The sequence below is a fragment of the Danio aesculapii genome, chromosome 5, assembly GCF_903798145.1.
Source record: "Danio aesculapii chromosome 5, fDanAes4.1, whole genome shotgun sequence".
Classification (NCBI taxonomy): Eukaryota; Metazoa; Chordata; class Actinopteri; order Cypriniformes; family Danionidae; genus Danio; species Danio aesculapii.
In genome coordinates, this window is record NC_079439.1 from 9,101,455 (window position 1) to 9,120,105 (window position 18,651).

The 18,651-nt window shown below is 39.1% G+C and overlaps 1 protein-coding gene across 1 annotated transcript in view; it reads right to left on the bottom strand.

Annotated features, from left to right (window-relative positions):
* paip1 (poly(A) binding protein interacting protein 1) overlaps positions 1-18,651 on the bottom strand; it is a 35,016-nt gene that overhangs the window by 4,144 nt on the left and 12,221 nt on the right. Inside the window, exons 3-10 of the mRNA XM_056457334.1 lie at positions 16,827-17,024; positions 15,990-16,102; positions 14,426-14,537; positions 13,339-13,464; positions 7,489-7,595; positions 7,218-7,335; positions 7,040-7,094; positions 2,524-2,602 (exon numbers count right to left, since the gene is read on the bottom strand). Of these exons, the coding sequence (XP_056313309.1) occupies positions 2,524-2,602; positions 7,040-7,094; positions 7,218-7,335; positions 7,489-7,595; positions 13,339-13,464; positions 14,426-14,537; positions 15,990-16,102; positions 16,827-17,024 (908 nt within the window). The remainder of the gene's footprint in view (positions 1-2,523; positions 2,603-7,039; positions 7,095-7,217; positions 7,336-7,488; positions 7,596-13,338; positions 13,465-14,425; positions 14,538-15,989; positions 16,103-16,826; positions 17,025-18,651) is intronic.

Sequence of the window (18,651 nt, forward strand, 5' to 3'; positions counted from 1 at the left end):
CATTTTTGCAGAGCACTAATAAATATAAGTTAGTTTTGACATAATATATACGTGTCTGTGTATTATATACATCCCCCACAAATCTCTCATTTAAATTAATATCTTCTATAGAATGCTTTATATCAAGCATATACATTTGATTAGTCAGTACTGAGGTCAAATCTGGAGCTAATCTAACAAAATAACTTACAGTAATCCTTCAAAAATTAGTAGCCCAAATGTATATATTAGGGAAAATATTACATATAGTTTTCAAAAATAACCAATATTTTGCATGAATTTAAATGCATTTTCTTTCCATTTCTAAAGATGTTCTGAGGCTAAAATATTATTGTAATAAATATATCTGTTTAATAAATCTGTTTTGTTCAAATGCACCAATATAGATAGATAGATAGATAGATAGATAGATAGATAGATAGATAGATAGATAGATAGATAGATAGATAGATAGATAGATAGATAGATAGATAGATAGATAGATAGATAGATAGATAGATAGATAGATAGATAGATAGATAGATAGATAGATAGATAGATAGATAGATAGATAGATAGATGGATGGATGTATATGCTGAGCACTGTATATATATTTATTGTGCATATGTACAACACACTCATACATGCATAGAAACAAAACTATACACCAGGGGTGGCGAACCTGTTTGGCATGATGAGCCAAAAAAAAAACTTTATCACTGCAAAGAGCCACACAACAGATGCGAAGTTCACTGCCTTTGGGAAATTCCCGGGCTACGGCAGAATGGAGAGAGGTGAAATGGCGCTCGAGATTTGAAGCCTTAAAATGTGACAACGAAGTCTGGCATATCAAGCAGAATGGCTTTCCATTTCTTTCAACAAAAAAATATAAATCCTCCCATTCAGATAAAAATGTTCTGCGCTCATCTTCGTATTTACGCTTAGCTGTACGCTTTCCTGACTGCCATGACGATTGATATTAACGAACTGCACATCACTCGTGTTGCGCCCCAATCACACGGGGCTTCAGTGTCAACTCTTGACTGAAGGCGTGTCTGAAGTTAGAGCTGAAACGATCGTCATAGAAGCGTCAGAAAATGAAATTCAGTCAGCAATAGGCCACTGTCTAGCAGGTGTATTTGCATACAGCGATCTGATTGGCTGACGCGTCCGTTGGCGCTTGAAAAGTTGAGCTACTCCCAGCTTCTGCAGCGAGCAACGCTGAAGCCCCGTGTGAATGGGGCATTAGTCAATTGGTTAATGTATGTTAAATCGCGCGAGAGGTTGAGCCGCACAAGAGCAGTAAAAGAGCCGCAAGCGGCTCGCGAGCCGCGGGTTCGCCACCCCTGCTATACACGACTATTTTGTTACATAGATATTTAACTTTATATATAATTCATATCATAGTAAGTAAGTAAGCAATGTGTATTTATATGGCACATTCATTGTGTATGGCCATACACCCAAAGCGCTTCAAAATCATGGGTCTACACCAGGGGTTCCCAAACTTTTCAGCCAGCGACGCCCAAAATGACAATGCCAGTGACTCACGACCCCCAATATCCTCTGAGGTGGTTATAAATACAGAAACCTTGCATGCAATGTTGCACACACACACACACACCAATAGACCCAAGTCTATTCTTCGTTTAAGTTTTTAAAGGTATGCGAGTGCTGTAAATGGGTCAGAAAGTTTAACCTGGTGTTATAAAATCAATATGCTACATCTGACGCTATTGCTATGTCTTTAATATATTGTAATTCAACACAATCCAATAGAACTAGAAGCTACTATAGTAACTTTATAGTATATAGTAACTATAAACTCTCTTTAGCAAGTTATGGATGAAATATGGTAATTCTTATAGTTTAATAAAAATAAATAGATTTTTGGCCTTTTTTACCAGGCAACCCCCCCATTCATTGTTCCGCAACCCCTCGGGGGGTCCCGACCCCCACTTTGAGAACCACTGCTCTACACCACCACCAGTGTCCAGCATCCACTTGGATGGTGTGACGGCAGCCACAGGACAAAGGCACAAGTGCGCTCACCCCACACCAGCTATTAGTGGATTGGAGAGACAGTGATACAGCCAATTCGGTGGATGGGGATGATTGGGAGCCCATAATGAGTAAGGACCAATGGAAGAAATTTGGCCAGGACACCTGGGTTACACCCCTACTCTTTACGAGAAGTGCCATGGAATTTTTAATGACCACAGAGACTCAGGCCCTCAGTTTAACGTCTCATCTGAAAGACAGCGCCCACTGACAGTATAGAATGAGGGAGAGATGGTCACTAATGGGCGGGGTTTTCCCCCTCTGATGACACGTACAAAGGGAGAATGTCAATCAAAGTGTTTCTGCAGACTGTTTTTATCAAGTGTGATTATATACCATTAGAAGCTAGTTATATTCACAGACTGTTGCCAACACAACTGTGTTTAAACCCCATCTAAATGTGCTTTTTGTATAATAAGTCCCCTTTAAACAAATGAGATGACTAAATATTCTGCACACAAATGTGGTAAACTTCAACTCACGATTCATTTCCGTTCTCTTCATACGCATCAGGGAAATAGTCTTCTCGATCTAGAATCTCCTGGTATTTCTCAGAGTATTCTGTGAAAAAAGAAAGATTTTGTTAGTTGAATCCTAACAATAAAACAAGTCATTTCACTCTGCGGCCATCTTTAAAGCGCCTCTTGGGCAGTATGCGCGGGTATTCTGTTTGAATAGGGAAAGATCAAATTCTCCAAAACTACTTGCCAAGCTTACGATTAAATAAAATTTTTAGGAATTGTCAATAAAATCAAACAACAACTTTCTCTTTAGATCCATTTCTAAATGTTCGAATCACACAAAATCTGCAGAAACTCACGCCTGGTCTAAGCCCCTGCCCCAGAGTATCATCAGTCTATTGGCCCGTTTCCACAGAGTGGTATGGTACGGTCGTACCGAACCGAACAGTACCGTACCGTACCATTTTTTTGGCACCCTTTCGAAAGGGTACCAAACACGAGAAAGAGTACCAAAAGGCGGAGCTAGATGCGCAGCTGAATGCTATTGGTTTACAGAGATACGTCATTCGCTTATGCAACAAGTCAGAATGAAAACAATAAACCCGCCATGTTTGAAATGCACAGCCGACGAGCCGAGACATTACAGTGGAATTATATATATATAAATATATAAAATAACGAGCCATGGTCGATCTGGGCTCAAACAAACCTTGTCGTCGTCTTGATGAACAGCCAAAAAGCCATGGAGTAGAGCAGAATCTACCCTGTGCCTTGTAGTTTTTTTACAAGGCAGACTGAAGCGCGATCGGTTTCGCTAAAATAACTTCTTGAGCTGATGATAATAACCTGCGCTTGATTATTGACTATTGACGTGCTTTTGAAACCCGATCCTGTCAGACACTGACAAACGCGAGAGTGAAGCGCGAAAAAGTAAAGGAGAAGCCGGAAAAAAAGGAGCACATTATTACTCAGCAAACATGAACAAAATGCCATGTTTAACTATTATCTTCACCTTTTGAACTAATATGAACTGGGAATGATGGAATTACTGTCTAACAGAGGCTACATGTGCTGCTGAAGATTACACACACAGATGAGAGGTTTGCACTGACTGTAGGCTATATTTTCTGTTGTTTTTGAACCTAAATAAGCACTAAATGTCTGCTATATGTAGTTCCTCTGTAGTTGGTAACATATCGGAGGCTGTAAGGGGCTGTATGTGTTTATATATGTTAATTTATTTAGTTATTTAATATAATTACAGATGTTACAGTAGGCTGTTTCGCACTATCATTGATCTGCAGTTATAATCAACTCATGTTCATAGAAAAGTTAGTAATAAACATTTCTACACACGTATTTATGTGTGTAAAGCATCTGTATTTGGAGAAGTGCTTCTCATATGATATGCAAGCGACCCGTACAGCTTTACTGTAGACATTTCCTCAAGAGAGAATGACGTTGACTGAAACTTTCTGTCGTACACCACGCACACCAAAAGGGTACACTTGGTAGTGGAAACGCAAGCCTGATAAAGGTGACCCGTACCGAACCGTACCGTACTGTACCAGTCAATGGAAACGAGCCAAAAAGTGATCGATGATTGGTTCCTGTACTAGTAGGTGGGGCTTTATTCACCATATTGACCGTTACACTTGTCCCCATTCAAAAAGATACGAGAGACATGTCTTGTGTATTCTATGGTCTTTGATAAAACATGCATGTCATATTTTACCCCCAACTTAGAGAGAAAAGAAAAGAAATTCATATAGAAAAAAGATCTGTTGGTTAACATTAAAATCACTGAGTTTTCACGTGTTCCCATCTTCATGTTACCTTGCTGATCAAAAAAATGCAGCATTGGAGCTGAATATTTTACATAAAATAAAAAAGCAACTTAAATCTATTGTTATAGAGTAAAAAAAAGTCAAATAATTTCTATAAATAAAAAAAGATATGCAATTCACACAAATAAAATTGTATTATTATTTATATAAAATACAAAGTGAAGAAAAAATACACGTAAAGCATATTCACTTTTCTGAAATTATGTAACGCAAGCCTTAAAATAGGACTTAAATTAGGGTTGTCAAAAGTATCAATTTCAGTACCAATCAATACTGAAATATTGAAAAAGCCCATTTGAGCACGTTCTTAAACAGCGCTGATTGGCCATGGTGTTCACATGCTTAACAACAAAACTGTGATTGGCCATCGATTTACCATTTTTCACCAATGTTCGGCAAGTACAAATTAGGGTTGTCATGATATTGGAACTCGGTACCAATCGATACTGAAATTTTAAAAACTTTCATTTCCCGCTAAGATTTGAGCGCTGTTGAGCACATAATTCATCAGCGGATAGCTCATATGTCAGCTTTTAGACAAACCAGCTGATCGACGTGACTTTGAAATGCTCCAGTGTCCCTGTGTTTGTTGTTACACTCAGTAAACAGCAGTGAGTTCGATGACTGATGAGCTTTACATCCATTTAAGTCATTTCTGAACATAATGGCACGTGAACATAATGGCAAATCAGCGCTGTTTAAAGAGCCCATATTATGGGTTTTGGAAATGCCCTTCCATGTAGTGTGTAACACAGCTCTAAGTGAAGTGAAATATTCAGCTAAGGCTTAAATCTGTAAGTGTACAGTGTTTAAAACTATTGATTCGTCTATAAAAGAGTCGACTCATAGTGCTTCAAACGAGTAGTCTTGATAACGAGTCATTAGGTGTTTCGTGATGACGCGGCTACGAAACATAAGTAGTTGCGCGCGCAAACCCAGGAGATTTGAAACCTGCGGCCCGCCCACTAACAGAAAAAAAGATACACACACACACAAACACACACACAGACACCGGTGGAATGAAGTCACACTGTGCAGATGGATATTATTGACAGTCTACCCTAAGATGAAACCTCAGCATTATAGCCCAGCCTTGAGCAGTTCGAGTGCTTCTGGAAACTACATGCTTACAAAGAAGACTTCATCAGCCGTTTGTTAAAGGAAGGATCAGTAAAGACTGTCAAAACATGGATCAGTGCATCATGGCTCAGTTTCTTCCCCCATTTCACCAGTGTAAGTACGTGCGATTAAAATTATTGCCTCGTTTACTCTCTTGCAAATTATGTATTTAGTTGTGTTTTGTTACTTGTAACCGTGTGTACTGTATCAGGTTAACTCTTTATATTCTCATATCGCGTGTAAAGCCACGTTGAAAACGCGACGCGTGCCGCTTTGATTACGGATCGTCAGCTGTTTACACACATGCAACGGTCAAGTTTCAAAATAGTTCAGCTCAGGTTCGAGGTGAGGTGTCTAAATTGCACCCAGCAAGCTGAACTGGCGCTCTAGGCGTGTGTGTCATGTCCTCGGGGAGGAGTGTAATGTGTGTGTGTCTCCTTTGAGGAGGGTAGTGTTTGTGTGTGTCTCCTCTGTGGAGGGTAGTGTGTGTGTGTGTGTGTGTGTGTGTGTGTGTGTGTGTCCCCTCTGAGGAGGGTAATGTGTGTGTGTGTGTGTCTCTCCTCTGAGGAGGGTAATGTGTGTGTGTCTCTCTCCTCTGAGGAGGGTAATGTGTGTGCAGTACAGGAGCAAGTTGAATTGCCGCTCTAGGCAACGGATGATCATGCCGCCCTCCACCCTATAGTGAAAACGAAAGGGACCCGTTAGTAAAGCGAGGACCAGAGGGGCGTCGCGGTTTAAACTGAAGACCGGGGGTGGGAGGGGGGGGGGGGGGGTTTGGGGGGGGATGGGATGGAGGAGGGGGGGTATTCGCGGATATAACTGAGGACGCGGGTGGTGACGGAGGTGTTGCCCTCTCTATTCTGCCGCCCTAGGTCTCCTCTATGGACGCGTCGGCCCTGTGTGTGTGTGTGTGTGTGCGTGTGTGTGTGTGTGTGTGTGTTTGTGTGTGTGAAAAGAGCAGGTAGACTGTGACGGGCTAGGAGATCTCCTCGCCAGTTCTTGGATTTTTTGTCACTGGTCCAATCAGCGCAGATTAGCTTCGCGCTGTGGAGGGGTTTGGGAACAGTCGCTGGGATAATTAGGTAAAACTAAATGCAGATTAAAAGACCATGAAAGTGTTTTTTGACCTTGCATGCACATTAAACTGTTGTTGGAGACCCTTACAATCAAAATATGACCTTATTTCATGTATAATATGGGCTTTTTAAGAACGCACTGTAATGTTAGCGGGAAATGGATGTTTTTAAAATTCCAGTATCGTGACAACACTAGTACAAACACAGATACATGAACACTGAAGCATTAGAGCAAGAACCAATCAGTGGGGTTTAAGAATGTGCTCAACAGCGCTCAAATGTTAGCACGAAATGCAGAAATGCATGAATGTTTTTAAAATTTCGGTATCGATTGGTACCAAACTCGATATTTTGGACAAGCATAACCTAAAGACTGCAAAATTTTGTGCTGCAAAACATGTATTTTGATTGAAACTTGAACTTGACTTTGAATCACTTAATAAAGCACATGAGAAAGCTATATGGAGTACATGGGTTTATACTAAATAAACCCACCTGGATCTGCAGCTGTAAAAGGTGTTCCGTCAACTGTGTAGAAGGTTGGTTCGTTCTGTACAGCGCATAAACATAACAGAAGCACAAGAACAAAGCTTATCATTTCTAATACTATCCCAGATAGCAACACTAAATTGTGTACATGCGAATGAATTTCAGGTCTTCATCATGTACGCACCATGAAGTAATTAGGATCATTATCAGGTGTGGCGTCACTGGACACAGCGGCTGTGTGAACTCGTCCCCAGTTACTGGAGCGCAACTCCACCAGTTTTAAAAGCATCTGTCGGACATCACTGCAAACACAAACACACAGATAACACAACGCAGTGAGTAAAGGGCATAAAAAAATTGAACATGTTCAATAAAGTGTATCTGTGTATTAACTGTACGTGTAATAATCCCACTGAACATCTGGCAAATAACAGGCAGTTTCCCATATCACTCACCGGCTGCATTTAGCATCCAACAAAATTTCTTCTATCTTCTTTACTAACTCATCCATGTCCGACTGTCCGTTCTCCTTCCATGCGTCATCCAGAATGGAGCCACTCAGCTTATAAGAACAGAACAGCAAAACAATGCAAGTCAACATCAACATCTTCAGCAGATTAATTGCTGTTTATTTCATCGCTGAGCTTTGGGTTGCCAGACAATTTCAAAGTCAAGACAAAATTAAGACCAAAAATTTGGTCCTACTTTATATCAAGTGGCCTTAACTACTATGTACTTGCATCAAAAATAAATACAATGTACTTACTGTGTTTATAATGTATTGCAGAACACTTCTGGTGCTCTTGAGGTGGGATATGGGTAGGGTTAGGGATCATTTTGGTGGCATGAGTAGGTTTAAGGGTGGGTTAAGGTGTAAGGGATGGTCAGTGTAATTAAAGGTGTAACAGGGTTTAAGACTTTAAGACTTTTTTAAGACCATTATGAATTAACTTGCAGATTAATGCTGTGTTCACACCAGATGCGGAACACGCGGATAAATCATGCTATTCGCGCGTAAATAGCTACATGAACATTTTGAGTTTACTCAATTCGCCTGTCAAAATCCACTTCATTCGCGCGTCAAAATCCGCTTCATTCGCGCGTCAAAATCTGCTTCATTCGCGCGTCAAAATCGGCTTCAGAACAGACGCGTATTCGCGTCATGGGCAGGGCTTCTGTCTGCCCGGTTACTGTAGCTTCATTGCTAAAAGGCTAACATGGATTTTATTGAGAGAATAGCTGTGTATGTGCTTTATAAAGGCTGAAAAACAGCGTTGATTCATTTGGAGTAGTGTCTGAGTCTACTAAATCCTCTTTAGAGGTGAACCCAGCTCTGTAAGTTCATCAACTCCTCCAGAAACTGAACCTGGATGATGAAGCATTTAGCGGTGCTTCAGACTGAGCCGAGCCCAGTTAGATGAACAACAACAACAGGTGCCACATAATCACGCCCCCACACGAACAAGCTTCTGATTGGTTAATCGCAAATGTCCGCTGAAGTAAGATTTTCAAACTTGAGCAATTCGCGCGTAGCGCGCCGCAGGATGTCTACTCGCATCTTTGCATTGACTTAACATGTAAATCACTCGTGCTTGACGCTTCTTCCTCGTCTGGTGTGAATGTAGCATTATAGAGAGCAAAATGCTAAGAATTGTTTCTAATGGCCAGTGGAATTTTTTTTTACTTGCCCCACTAAAATTGTAATTTAGGACAGTAAGGTCTGAACTTGATATAAAGGTCTGAAAAACTTCATATTACTTTAAAAAACAATTACACAAATAAATATATAAATAGAAATAAATTAATTAAATTTACAAAACAATTTATATTAAACATTGAATATAATTTTTCCAATTCAAAATTTGATAAATAACTTAAAATTATTCCTAGTGATACCTTTCCAAAAACATCCATCGAGACGTTTTCGTTATAAAAGTCTTGTCTAAAGGTCAATCATTAGCATGTAAAAACATGCATTTACACAATAAGTACATTGTCACAAATGATTCATTTCAGTGCAAGTACATAGTATTTAAGGCCACTTAATGTATTCATTCCCAAAGCTTATTCACCCATTCATTTTCCTTTGGCTTAGTCCCTTATTTATCAGGGGTTGCTACGGCAGAATGAGCCACCAATTATTCTGGCATATGTTTTAGGCAGCAGATGCCCTTTGAGCCCTTTTAGCGCGCCGCAGGATGTCTACTCGCATCTTTGCATTGACTTAACATGTAAATCACTCGTGCTTGACGCTTCTTCCTCGTCTGGTGTGAATGTAGCATTATAGAGAGCAAAATGCGAAGAATTGTTTCTAATGGCCAGTGGAAATTTTTTTTACTTGCCCCACTAAAATTGTAATTTAGTTCTTTTTTAGCCACATTTTGAATAATGTGACAAAACAAGCAAAGCAAACTATATTTGTACACAAATACTTTTTTTCAGCATAACTTTTGTTTAAAACAAGATGGATTGTTTGTTATACCAATCAGGTAGCTTGTCACTGACAAAGGAAAATTAATATCTGTTAAAAATGATTTAAGACCTGCAGTTTAAGACTTTTTAAGGCCTAAAATTTTGTTTTTGAAATTTAGGACATTTTAAGTCTCTGCAAATAGGCACCATGAGTGAGTACAGATTAATTTCAGATGTAATTACATGCAGGTATTTAATGTCGATCTAGTTGATAATTTGGAAAAGTGGCATTTTTCTGATGAATCATCTGTTAAACTGCATCCCAATCATCACAAATACTGCAGAAGACCTATTGGAACCTGCATTGACCCAAGATTCTCAGAGAAATCAGTCAAGTTTGGTGAAGGAAAAATTATGGTTTGGGGTTACATTCAGTATAGAGGTGTGCGAGAGATCTGCAGAGTGGATGGCAACATCAACAGCCTGAGGTATCAAGACATTTGTGCTGCCCATTACATTACAAACCACAGGAGAGGGCAAATTCTTCAGCAGGATAGCGCTCCTTCTCATACTTCAGCCTCCACATCAAAGTTCCTGAAAGCAAAGAAGGTCAAGCTGCTCCAGGATTGGCCAGCCCAGTCACCAGAAATGAACATTATTGAGCCTTTGTGTGGGGTAAGATGGAGGAGGCATTGAAGATGAATCCACAGAATCTTGATGAACTCTGGGAGTCCTGCATGAACGCTTTCTTTGCCATTTCAGATGTCTTTATTAATAAGTGATTTGAGTCATTGCAGAGATGTATGGATGCAGTCCTCCAAGCTCATGGGAGGCATGCACAATATTCATTCTGTTTCCACTGCAGCATGACTTTATATTCTTTACCAGGGTTGGGCCGATAGACGATGCCATCGTCCATCTCAGATGGCCAATAGATAACACGATGCTGAGCCAGCATCGCCGATCCTCCACCCCACCCCTGTCACAAACTCCCTAGCGAAAAATACACACTCAGGCCCCGTTTACACTAATACGTCTTTGTATTAAAATTGTAATTTAGACTGAAAATGATCCACGTCCACACTGTGTTTTGCCTAGCATTTCTGAACAGCCCTCTGTCTGCTGAAAACGCACATCACGTGACCACACACACACACACACGCACGCACGCACGCACGCACGCACAGCTACTGCGTGCTGCACACTGTCATGCGCTCCTCAGAGCTCCAGAGACAGAGAGCAGTGCACATCGGACAGTTTATCAAGGATATACTGCGTTTCACTATAGTTGTTAAACGTGATATTCAGGCATCCCAAGTCTCCCGGAAGTTCCGAGAGTCTTTATGCATTTGCGGGACTCATAATGCCCGTAAACGAGTGATAATCTCCCGGAAATCGTGCGTCTCCCTCTCGATCCTCAAATAAGTCGCGCACCCTTCTCACCCCCGGATCCCTGCTCGCTCTTCACACACATCGCACGCACTCCATCAAACCCCCCCACCCTCGGTTTTCACATGATGACGATGCCATCGTCCATCGCGATGTTTCACATTAGACATCGTACGATGCCAAATTAGTTGACATCACCCAAACCTATTCTATACATTATTTTTGTTAAGTGACAAGACTTTAGATCTTTTTTTAGTAAATTCTAGCAAATTTAGACCTTACTGTCCTAATGAAATAATAAAAATAAATCAAGGCATGATCATATTTTATTTTGGTCAAATAAGCGTAATCTAGAGGCCTTTGCCTTTCATATAAGCCACATCTGATACCAAATGATCAACTAGAAGTCAAGTTAATATTTGTTGTTCCTAAAACTTGGATAGGTGACAAGACTTTTGTCAGGTAGTGTAAATAAAAACATTATATTACAACTTTATATTACATTAAAAAACAATTACACAAACAAATATATAAAAATAAATTAATTAAATTTTACAAAACAATTTATATTAAACATTGAATATAATTTTTCCAATTCAAAATTTGATAAATAACTTAAAATGATTTCTAGTGATACCTTTCCAAAAACATCCATCGAGACGTTTTCGTTATAAAAGTCTTGTCTAATTGTCAATCATAAGCATGTAAAAACATGCATTTACACGATAAGTACATTGTCACAAATGATTCATTTCAGTGCAAGTACATAGTATTTAAGGCCACATGTATTAATTTCTAAAGCTTATTCACTCGTTCATTTTCCTTTGGCTTAGTCCCTTATTTATCAGGGGTTGCCACAGCAGAATGAACCACCAATTATTCTGGCATGTTTTAGGCAGCAGATGCCCTTTGAGCCGCAAACCAGTACTGAGAAACACAAATACACTCTTGCATTTACATACACACACATACACTACGGCTAATTTCAATTCACCTATAGCGCATGTGTGCTCATCATTCACCAATCATGCCGCCCTGAAGCTTGTGTAACTGAACCATAATGAAATCAGTTCATAAGACACATTCAGCTCCACAGGATGCTATTTTTGTTCTAGGTTTTTTCCATGAGGATTCAGTTCAATACAAAATGTCACTGTTGAAGGATGCGATTCACTTTAGGGCAGCTCTACTAGTCCCAGAATCTTTGTGTACATTAGGTTCATGTGATTTAATGATTTTATGGTTTTGATGCCTCATTTGAGCATTTTCAAGAAAATAATTTACCCAAATAAAACTGTCTGTAGCTCTTGAACCCTGTGGTCTATGCTCACAAATCTGATCTCACTTGAGATAAGACATTTGCTAGTTTGTTACACAAGGGTCGAAATAACTCAAAGTAGTATAGACCAGTGTTTCCCAACCCTGTTCCTGGAGGCACACCAACAGTACATATTTTGTATGTCTCCCTTATCTGACCCATTCGTGTCAGGTTTTGGGGTCTTTGCTAATGTTCTGCTGAGTTGATTCAGGTGTGTTTGATTAGGGAGAGGTTGAAAATGTGTACTGTTGGTGTGCCTTCAGGAACAGGGTTGGGAAACACTGGTATAGACCATTTTAAGCCATGTAAACAATAACAATGGTCCTGTATGGCATTTTTAATTTCCATAGCTTCCAATAATCCAAAAAGGTCCACATAGTGATCAATAATGTTATGAGAGCTGTTTTAATGTTAAGATATGATTAAATTGCTTCTTGTTACCGTTACGAAATAGTTTGGCAACAAGCAGGAAACGTTCATGGGCCAGTCAATAGGGGAGTAAAACATGGTAAAATATATATGAAAGTGATTTGCGATTTCTTTCAATGAAGTTCGTTAGAGGAAAAATGGATAAGACGATAAGGATAAAGGCCTGGAAAGACAAGGTAGATAAAATCTGGCCATGTTTTGATGCAAATTTAAGGATGATACTCCTAAAAATGTAGCTTCTGTAAGCTTTTATTAAAAAAAAGGCATCCTTTCTAAAAAGCTATTTGAAAACTCCAAATAGACATCAGGTAACCAACTGAGTCAAAACTACATAATACATATGTTACGGAGGCCAGCTAGCGAAGCGGACTCCTCTGACCTCGAAAGGTGCTCTAGCGACAGACGCTAGAGGCCATGTTCTTTAGCCTCCTTGTTAGTGCAACTGACTCCCATGCAAAGAATCGCCGATTTGATCCCAGCTTAGACCGGGTTGGGTGCAGTAGGACCGGTGGGTTACACATATATGCAAATCAATTCAAAACTGTTCTGCCTACAAAACCACATGAGAAAAAACTATTTCAGATCAACTTCTGTGGTATTTCCTCATTTGGTATCGATTTGGAGTCTCCAATTAGCACTGTTTTTAATTCAAATGTCACTTGATCAGTCCTTTAAAGTATCTGCTCTAAAAACTGATGTATTATTTTATGTTTACTGTGGTTATAATGTACTGTATAGAAGAAATAATTTTTCAAACCTTAAGTAATTTGACAGCACACATGAGGTTTGGGTCATCCGGGTGAGAGAATAATGTGATCAGAAGTTCCTTCAGCGCTCCCAGTAAAACATCAGCCCGTCCTGGTGTACCTTTTCGACTTTTCAGCTGAAAGACATTAAAGAATTCAAATCTAAATAGCAGAAGTTAACAGAATAAATGCACCTCAGGTAAAAAAAAACAAACATCTAATTATAGTATTACAACAAAATATGACAATTGAATTTGAGCAGATACATACATATGATGGGTTTTAGACACGAGGTTACGGCAAAACAGCTAGTATAACAACATACAGTATACAATTTTAATTGCTTTAAGCTTTAGGATTACATACTTAGATGTACTAGCTGATTGACCTGGGGTTTATTTTGTAATGTTGACAGGTTGACTGTATTAGAGCCGTTAAATGAACAAAATTTGACAAAGTAAAATTATTTAAACTATTTTTGTGAATTTGATGAAAATGTGTAACTAAACGAATCCAATAATGTTTTATGATAAAGTAACAAACTAAAATAAATGAATATCAGTAAATGAATCCAAACTAAAATGGAACTAAACCTGCAATTAAAAAATTAATTTAACCCTGCTGTTAACCCTACTGACAAAAATGACAAAATAACAAATATTCAACCAAAACATAACAAAAAAGAAGAATGTTACCTTAGATTAAACCACTAAAATAACTAAATGAAAAATTTATATTTAACTAAAAGAGATAATAAATCAACCAAAATAACTAAATACAAAAAATGAAAACTGAACTTAAATTAAACCAGAACAGTAATATTAAAAAAGACAAAACAAAACAGAACTTCTACATATCATAATTTTGTGTAAAATTCAATTTTGTTCAAAACTATTAATAAAATAAGTATATCAGTATAAAATAATACTAAAACAAAAACACTGAACTGTACACCATCTTTGTTATTGGACTGTTATTTTCAATACAAATAAATTGATTATTATTATTTGCATTTAAAAGCATATTCACACAGCAAAGGCGGCACAGAATATTTGATGATAATGAATAAATATCATCAGATGTGGAGTGTGAACCTACCTCCAGGTTAAGGTAAAGCTCTCCCAGAAACAGCACATACGAGTGAAACTTTTTCTTGGTCTCCGGGTCTCCTTTAACAGCCTGATTCCTCTGATTGTACTCAGTTTGACATCTACACAAACATTACAGAATTGAGTAGTAGTAATTATTTTAAGTCATTCAAATAATTGGCAAACAATGAATAATTGGTCTTCATGGCAAACAACTGTAATAGCAACAATATAAACGTTACTTAAAGGTCCCGTGAAGTACTTTGAGAAATGTGCGATTTTAATTCGATGTAACCTCAACTGAAACATTAAGAGAGGGACAGGGCATATAGTAGCTCCTCCTCTTTTAAAAAAACAGCCAATAGCTTGTTTTTCTCACAGCTCTGCCAGTGACAATGGTTGAGTTCAAGCGCATCAAATGAACAGCAAGAGGGTGGGAGATGTCAGATACTAGAGAGCATTTGATTGGTCAGAAGATTTAATACTGAAACTGCAGTATGAGGTAACGTCAAAAAATCATTGATCCATGTGAGTGAAAGTGACAAACTGCAAACTTTGGATGTTTATATCAGGTTTATACATTATATTTTTATTAGGCACACTTTACTAGTACCAAGTTGGACCCCCTTTTGCCTTCAGAACTTCCTTAATCCTTCAACAAGGTACTGGAAATATTTCTCAGAGATTTTGGTCCATATTGACATGATAGCATCAGACAGTTGCTGCAGATTTGTCGGCTGCACATCCATGATGCGAATCTCCCGTTCCACCACATCCCAAAGGTGCTCTATTGGATTGAGCTCTGGGGACTGTGAAGCCCGATGTGGTCTTCTGCTGCCGTAGCCCATCCGCCTTAAGGTTGGACGTGTTGTGCGTTCAGAGATGCTCTTCTACCTCGGTTGTAACGAGTGGTTATTTGAGTTACTGTTGCCTTTCTATCAGCTGGAACCAGTCTGGCCATTCTCCTCTGACCTCTGGCAGCAACAAGGCATTTGAGGTCATAGAACTGCCGCTCACTGGATATTTTCTCTTTTTCGGACCATTCTCTGTAAACCCTAGAGATGGTTGTGCGTGAAAATCCCAGTAAATCAGTAGCTTCTGAAATACTCAGACCAGCCCGTCTGGCACCAACAACCATGCCTCATTTAAAGTCACTTTATTCACCTTTCTCCCCCATTCTGATTCTCAGTTTGAACTGCAGTAGATTGTCTTGACCATGTCTACACGCCTATGGAGTTGCTGCTATGTGATTGGCTGATTAGAAATTTGCAGTTGGACAGGTGTACCTAATAAAGTGGCCAGTGAGCGTATCTTTTAAATGTAAATTGTCACTGTTTTGGAGAACACTGTCATATAGATATCCTTAAAACTAACATCTAAATTAACTATATTCTGAATTCACGGGACCTTTAACAACCAAGCAATCAGAAAGACACAGAAAGTGTTAAACTGCATAAAACGTTAAGTAAAAGCCAGAATTGTTGACTTTAAGAGCAAAATGTGGATTACGAGCAACATTCAATAAGGCTTTTCAATAACTAATTCAATAAGGCTTTTCCTGTTGCTTTACTTACCTCTGCAGCAGCAGGTTTCGGAAATTCTTGTTGGCTGGACTGAGACGGATGTGACGTGACAGATGGTTACAGAGCCGCGCTCCCGTATAGGCAAAGTTGGGGATAGATGTGGACTGTAGAAAACAAAAATGGGATTGCTTTTATCATAACAGAGCTCCAATTCAGTGATATTTACCTCTATCTTGGGGATATTCCTCAGAGATTAAGCCATTGGTGATCTTCTTTAATATTTGGCATCAGTTTGTTTTGCTTGATTCATATTTACTGGTAGGGAAAATGTATTAGTTCACTTCTGCTATTTATACTTTGACTTTGCATTTCAATTGATACTTTATTTGCACTTCACCTCCAAATTGAAATAGAAACTTGTAGAAAAGCACACTAACGCACTGACATTTATAGGTGCCATAGATTGTTATGAGTCAAAGATGCTATCGTTTGGCACAAATCTATATGTTTCACCATTCTGGCTGTTCTTTCTATGAAGAATTTCTGTAGATGCACAGCTCAGCTGTGTCTCCGTATCCATTAGTAACACTATATCTTAATGCACAACAATTATAAAAAGAAGAGAAATCACTCAATGGGAGTAGTATTTTTTTCACCACTAATGGTGTGACGTCACGTGAAAACTATCAATTGAACAGTGACACCAAGATTGAGGCACATACCATGACTTCTGAGTATCATTATACCCCAGTCCTCACAAAATGTATAACAATACAAGAGTAAATATTGGCCATTGTTTTGCTGACTATTCTTTTAATTAGGATGTATGCTTGCATTTTTTTAGGGTTCCTGCACAAATGTATTTTCAGAAAGTCAACATAAGCGCACCTGTACGTAGATGAGCTCCACCAGCTCCTGTAGAATCTCCTCCGTAGTGACCCACTCGTTCAGTGTGTCTGTGATGTACTCGATCTCAGACTCGAAGGAGCCTGGAGACGAGTTCAGATGGCTTACAAAATCCTGAACAAAATCTGCCAGCGAGGGCTCAGCGTAGTACCCTTCAGATCCATCAGAATATGAATCATCCTATTAAGAGAAAGAACATTAGATTAACATAAAGGTAAATAATGAATGTTTAAAAAAAAAAGCATAAATATCACATAAATAACCTGTTATAAACAACAAGGAGAATAACTGACTTTAACATTGTTTTTCAGATAACCAAATATGTTCAGGTGGCATGTTTCTTAAATATCCGCAAACATATTAGGGTCTTTTTATGCTTTAGAAGAGAGTCAAAAACGTACAACCCTAAATCAGAAAAATTCTTAAGGTGGGCTACATTATGGGGTCTTCGCCACACATTCTCTATTAAAGACAGGTCAGGATTGCAGGCAGGCCAGTCAAGTACCTGTATCCTCTTCCTCCGCAGCCAGAACTTTGTAATGTGTTGTTACATGTCCATGTATTTATAATTTATTTACTTGTGTTACTTTGTCGCTGTCTAGTGTTTTGTTGCTGTTTGTGTTTTGATTAAGTTGATTACTCCGCACCTGCAGACCATTGACCGCCGGCAATTTAAGAGCTCACGCAGCAGTACTTCAGAGATGGGGATTTGAGCGGCCGTCCAGACGTGGAGTTGTGCTCCTTTTGTGTTCAGCCTTCGTTTATTAGGTTTTCTACCCACACTTTGTTTATATTTGGTTACTCAGTTAATAAAACCCCTAGACCGATCCGTTTGTGTGTTTCCCTCATTTAATGTTGTGACCGTGGTCGTAATGTGTGCAGAATGTGGTTTTGCATTGTCTTGTTTAAAAATGTACATGGGTGTCCCTGGAAAAGAAGGCAGCATATTGTGCTCCAAAATCTCCATGTACTTTTCAGCATTAATGGTGCCATCACAGAAATCCAAGTTACCTTTGCCAAGGGCACTGACACAAGCCCATACCATGACTGACCCTGGCTTTTAAACTTGTTGCTGGTAACAGTCTGGATGATCCTTTTCTTCTTTGGTCTGGAGCACACAGCATTCTTCCCAAAAATACTTTATATACTGATTCATCTGACCACAGTACACCTTTCCACTATGTGGTGGCCCATCCCAGATGCCTCTGAGCCCAGAGAAGTCGACAATACTTCTGGACACTGTTAACATAGGGCTTCCTTTTGGCACAGTACAGTTTTAACTGGCATTTGTGGATGTAACCCCCCATATTGTGGTACTTGACAAAGGTTTGCCAAAGTAGTCCTAAGCCCACGTGATGACATTGCTTATAGATGAATGAGGATTCTTGATGCAGTGCCGCCATGCTTACCAATCATAAGACACAATTATATAGGAAAAACTATTTTACCAAGGACGAAAGAAATTTACATTTCAGAAAAAAATTAAACGCAAAACACTTACAAGTCCCGAAACAAATTTACAATTACAGATTTCTTACGGAAAGGGAATGTCCCACACACCGGAATTGACGTGGATCGTACACCCTCAAGTGACGCGGGGAAAACTGTTGTTGGTGGTGAGCGCGGTAAATTCGTACTGTGGAATACATGGTGTATATAAAGTTTATGGTGACCGAACATGGACTGCGGTCAAGGGATGTTTTGCGGCAAACACTTGAGCAGCTTAACGCAGTTTTGCTTTACGTGTGGTCGGTCCTTTGAGTTTATAAAGGATGCGGATCAGACGGAAACACCAGACACACTAAAT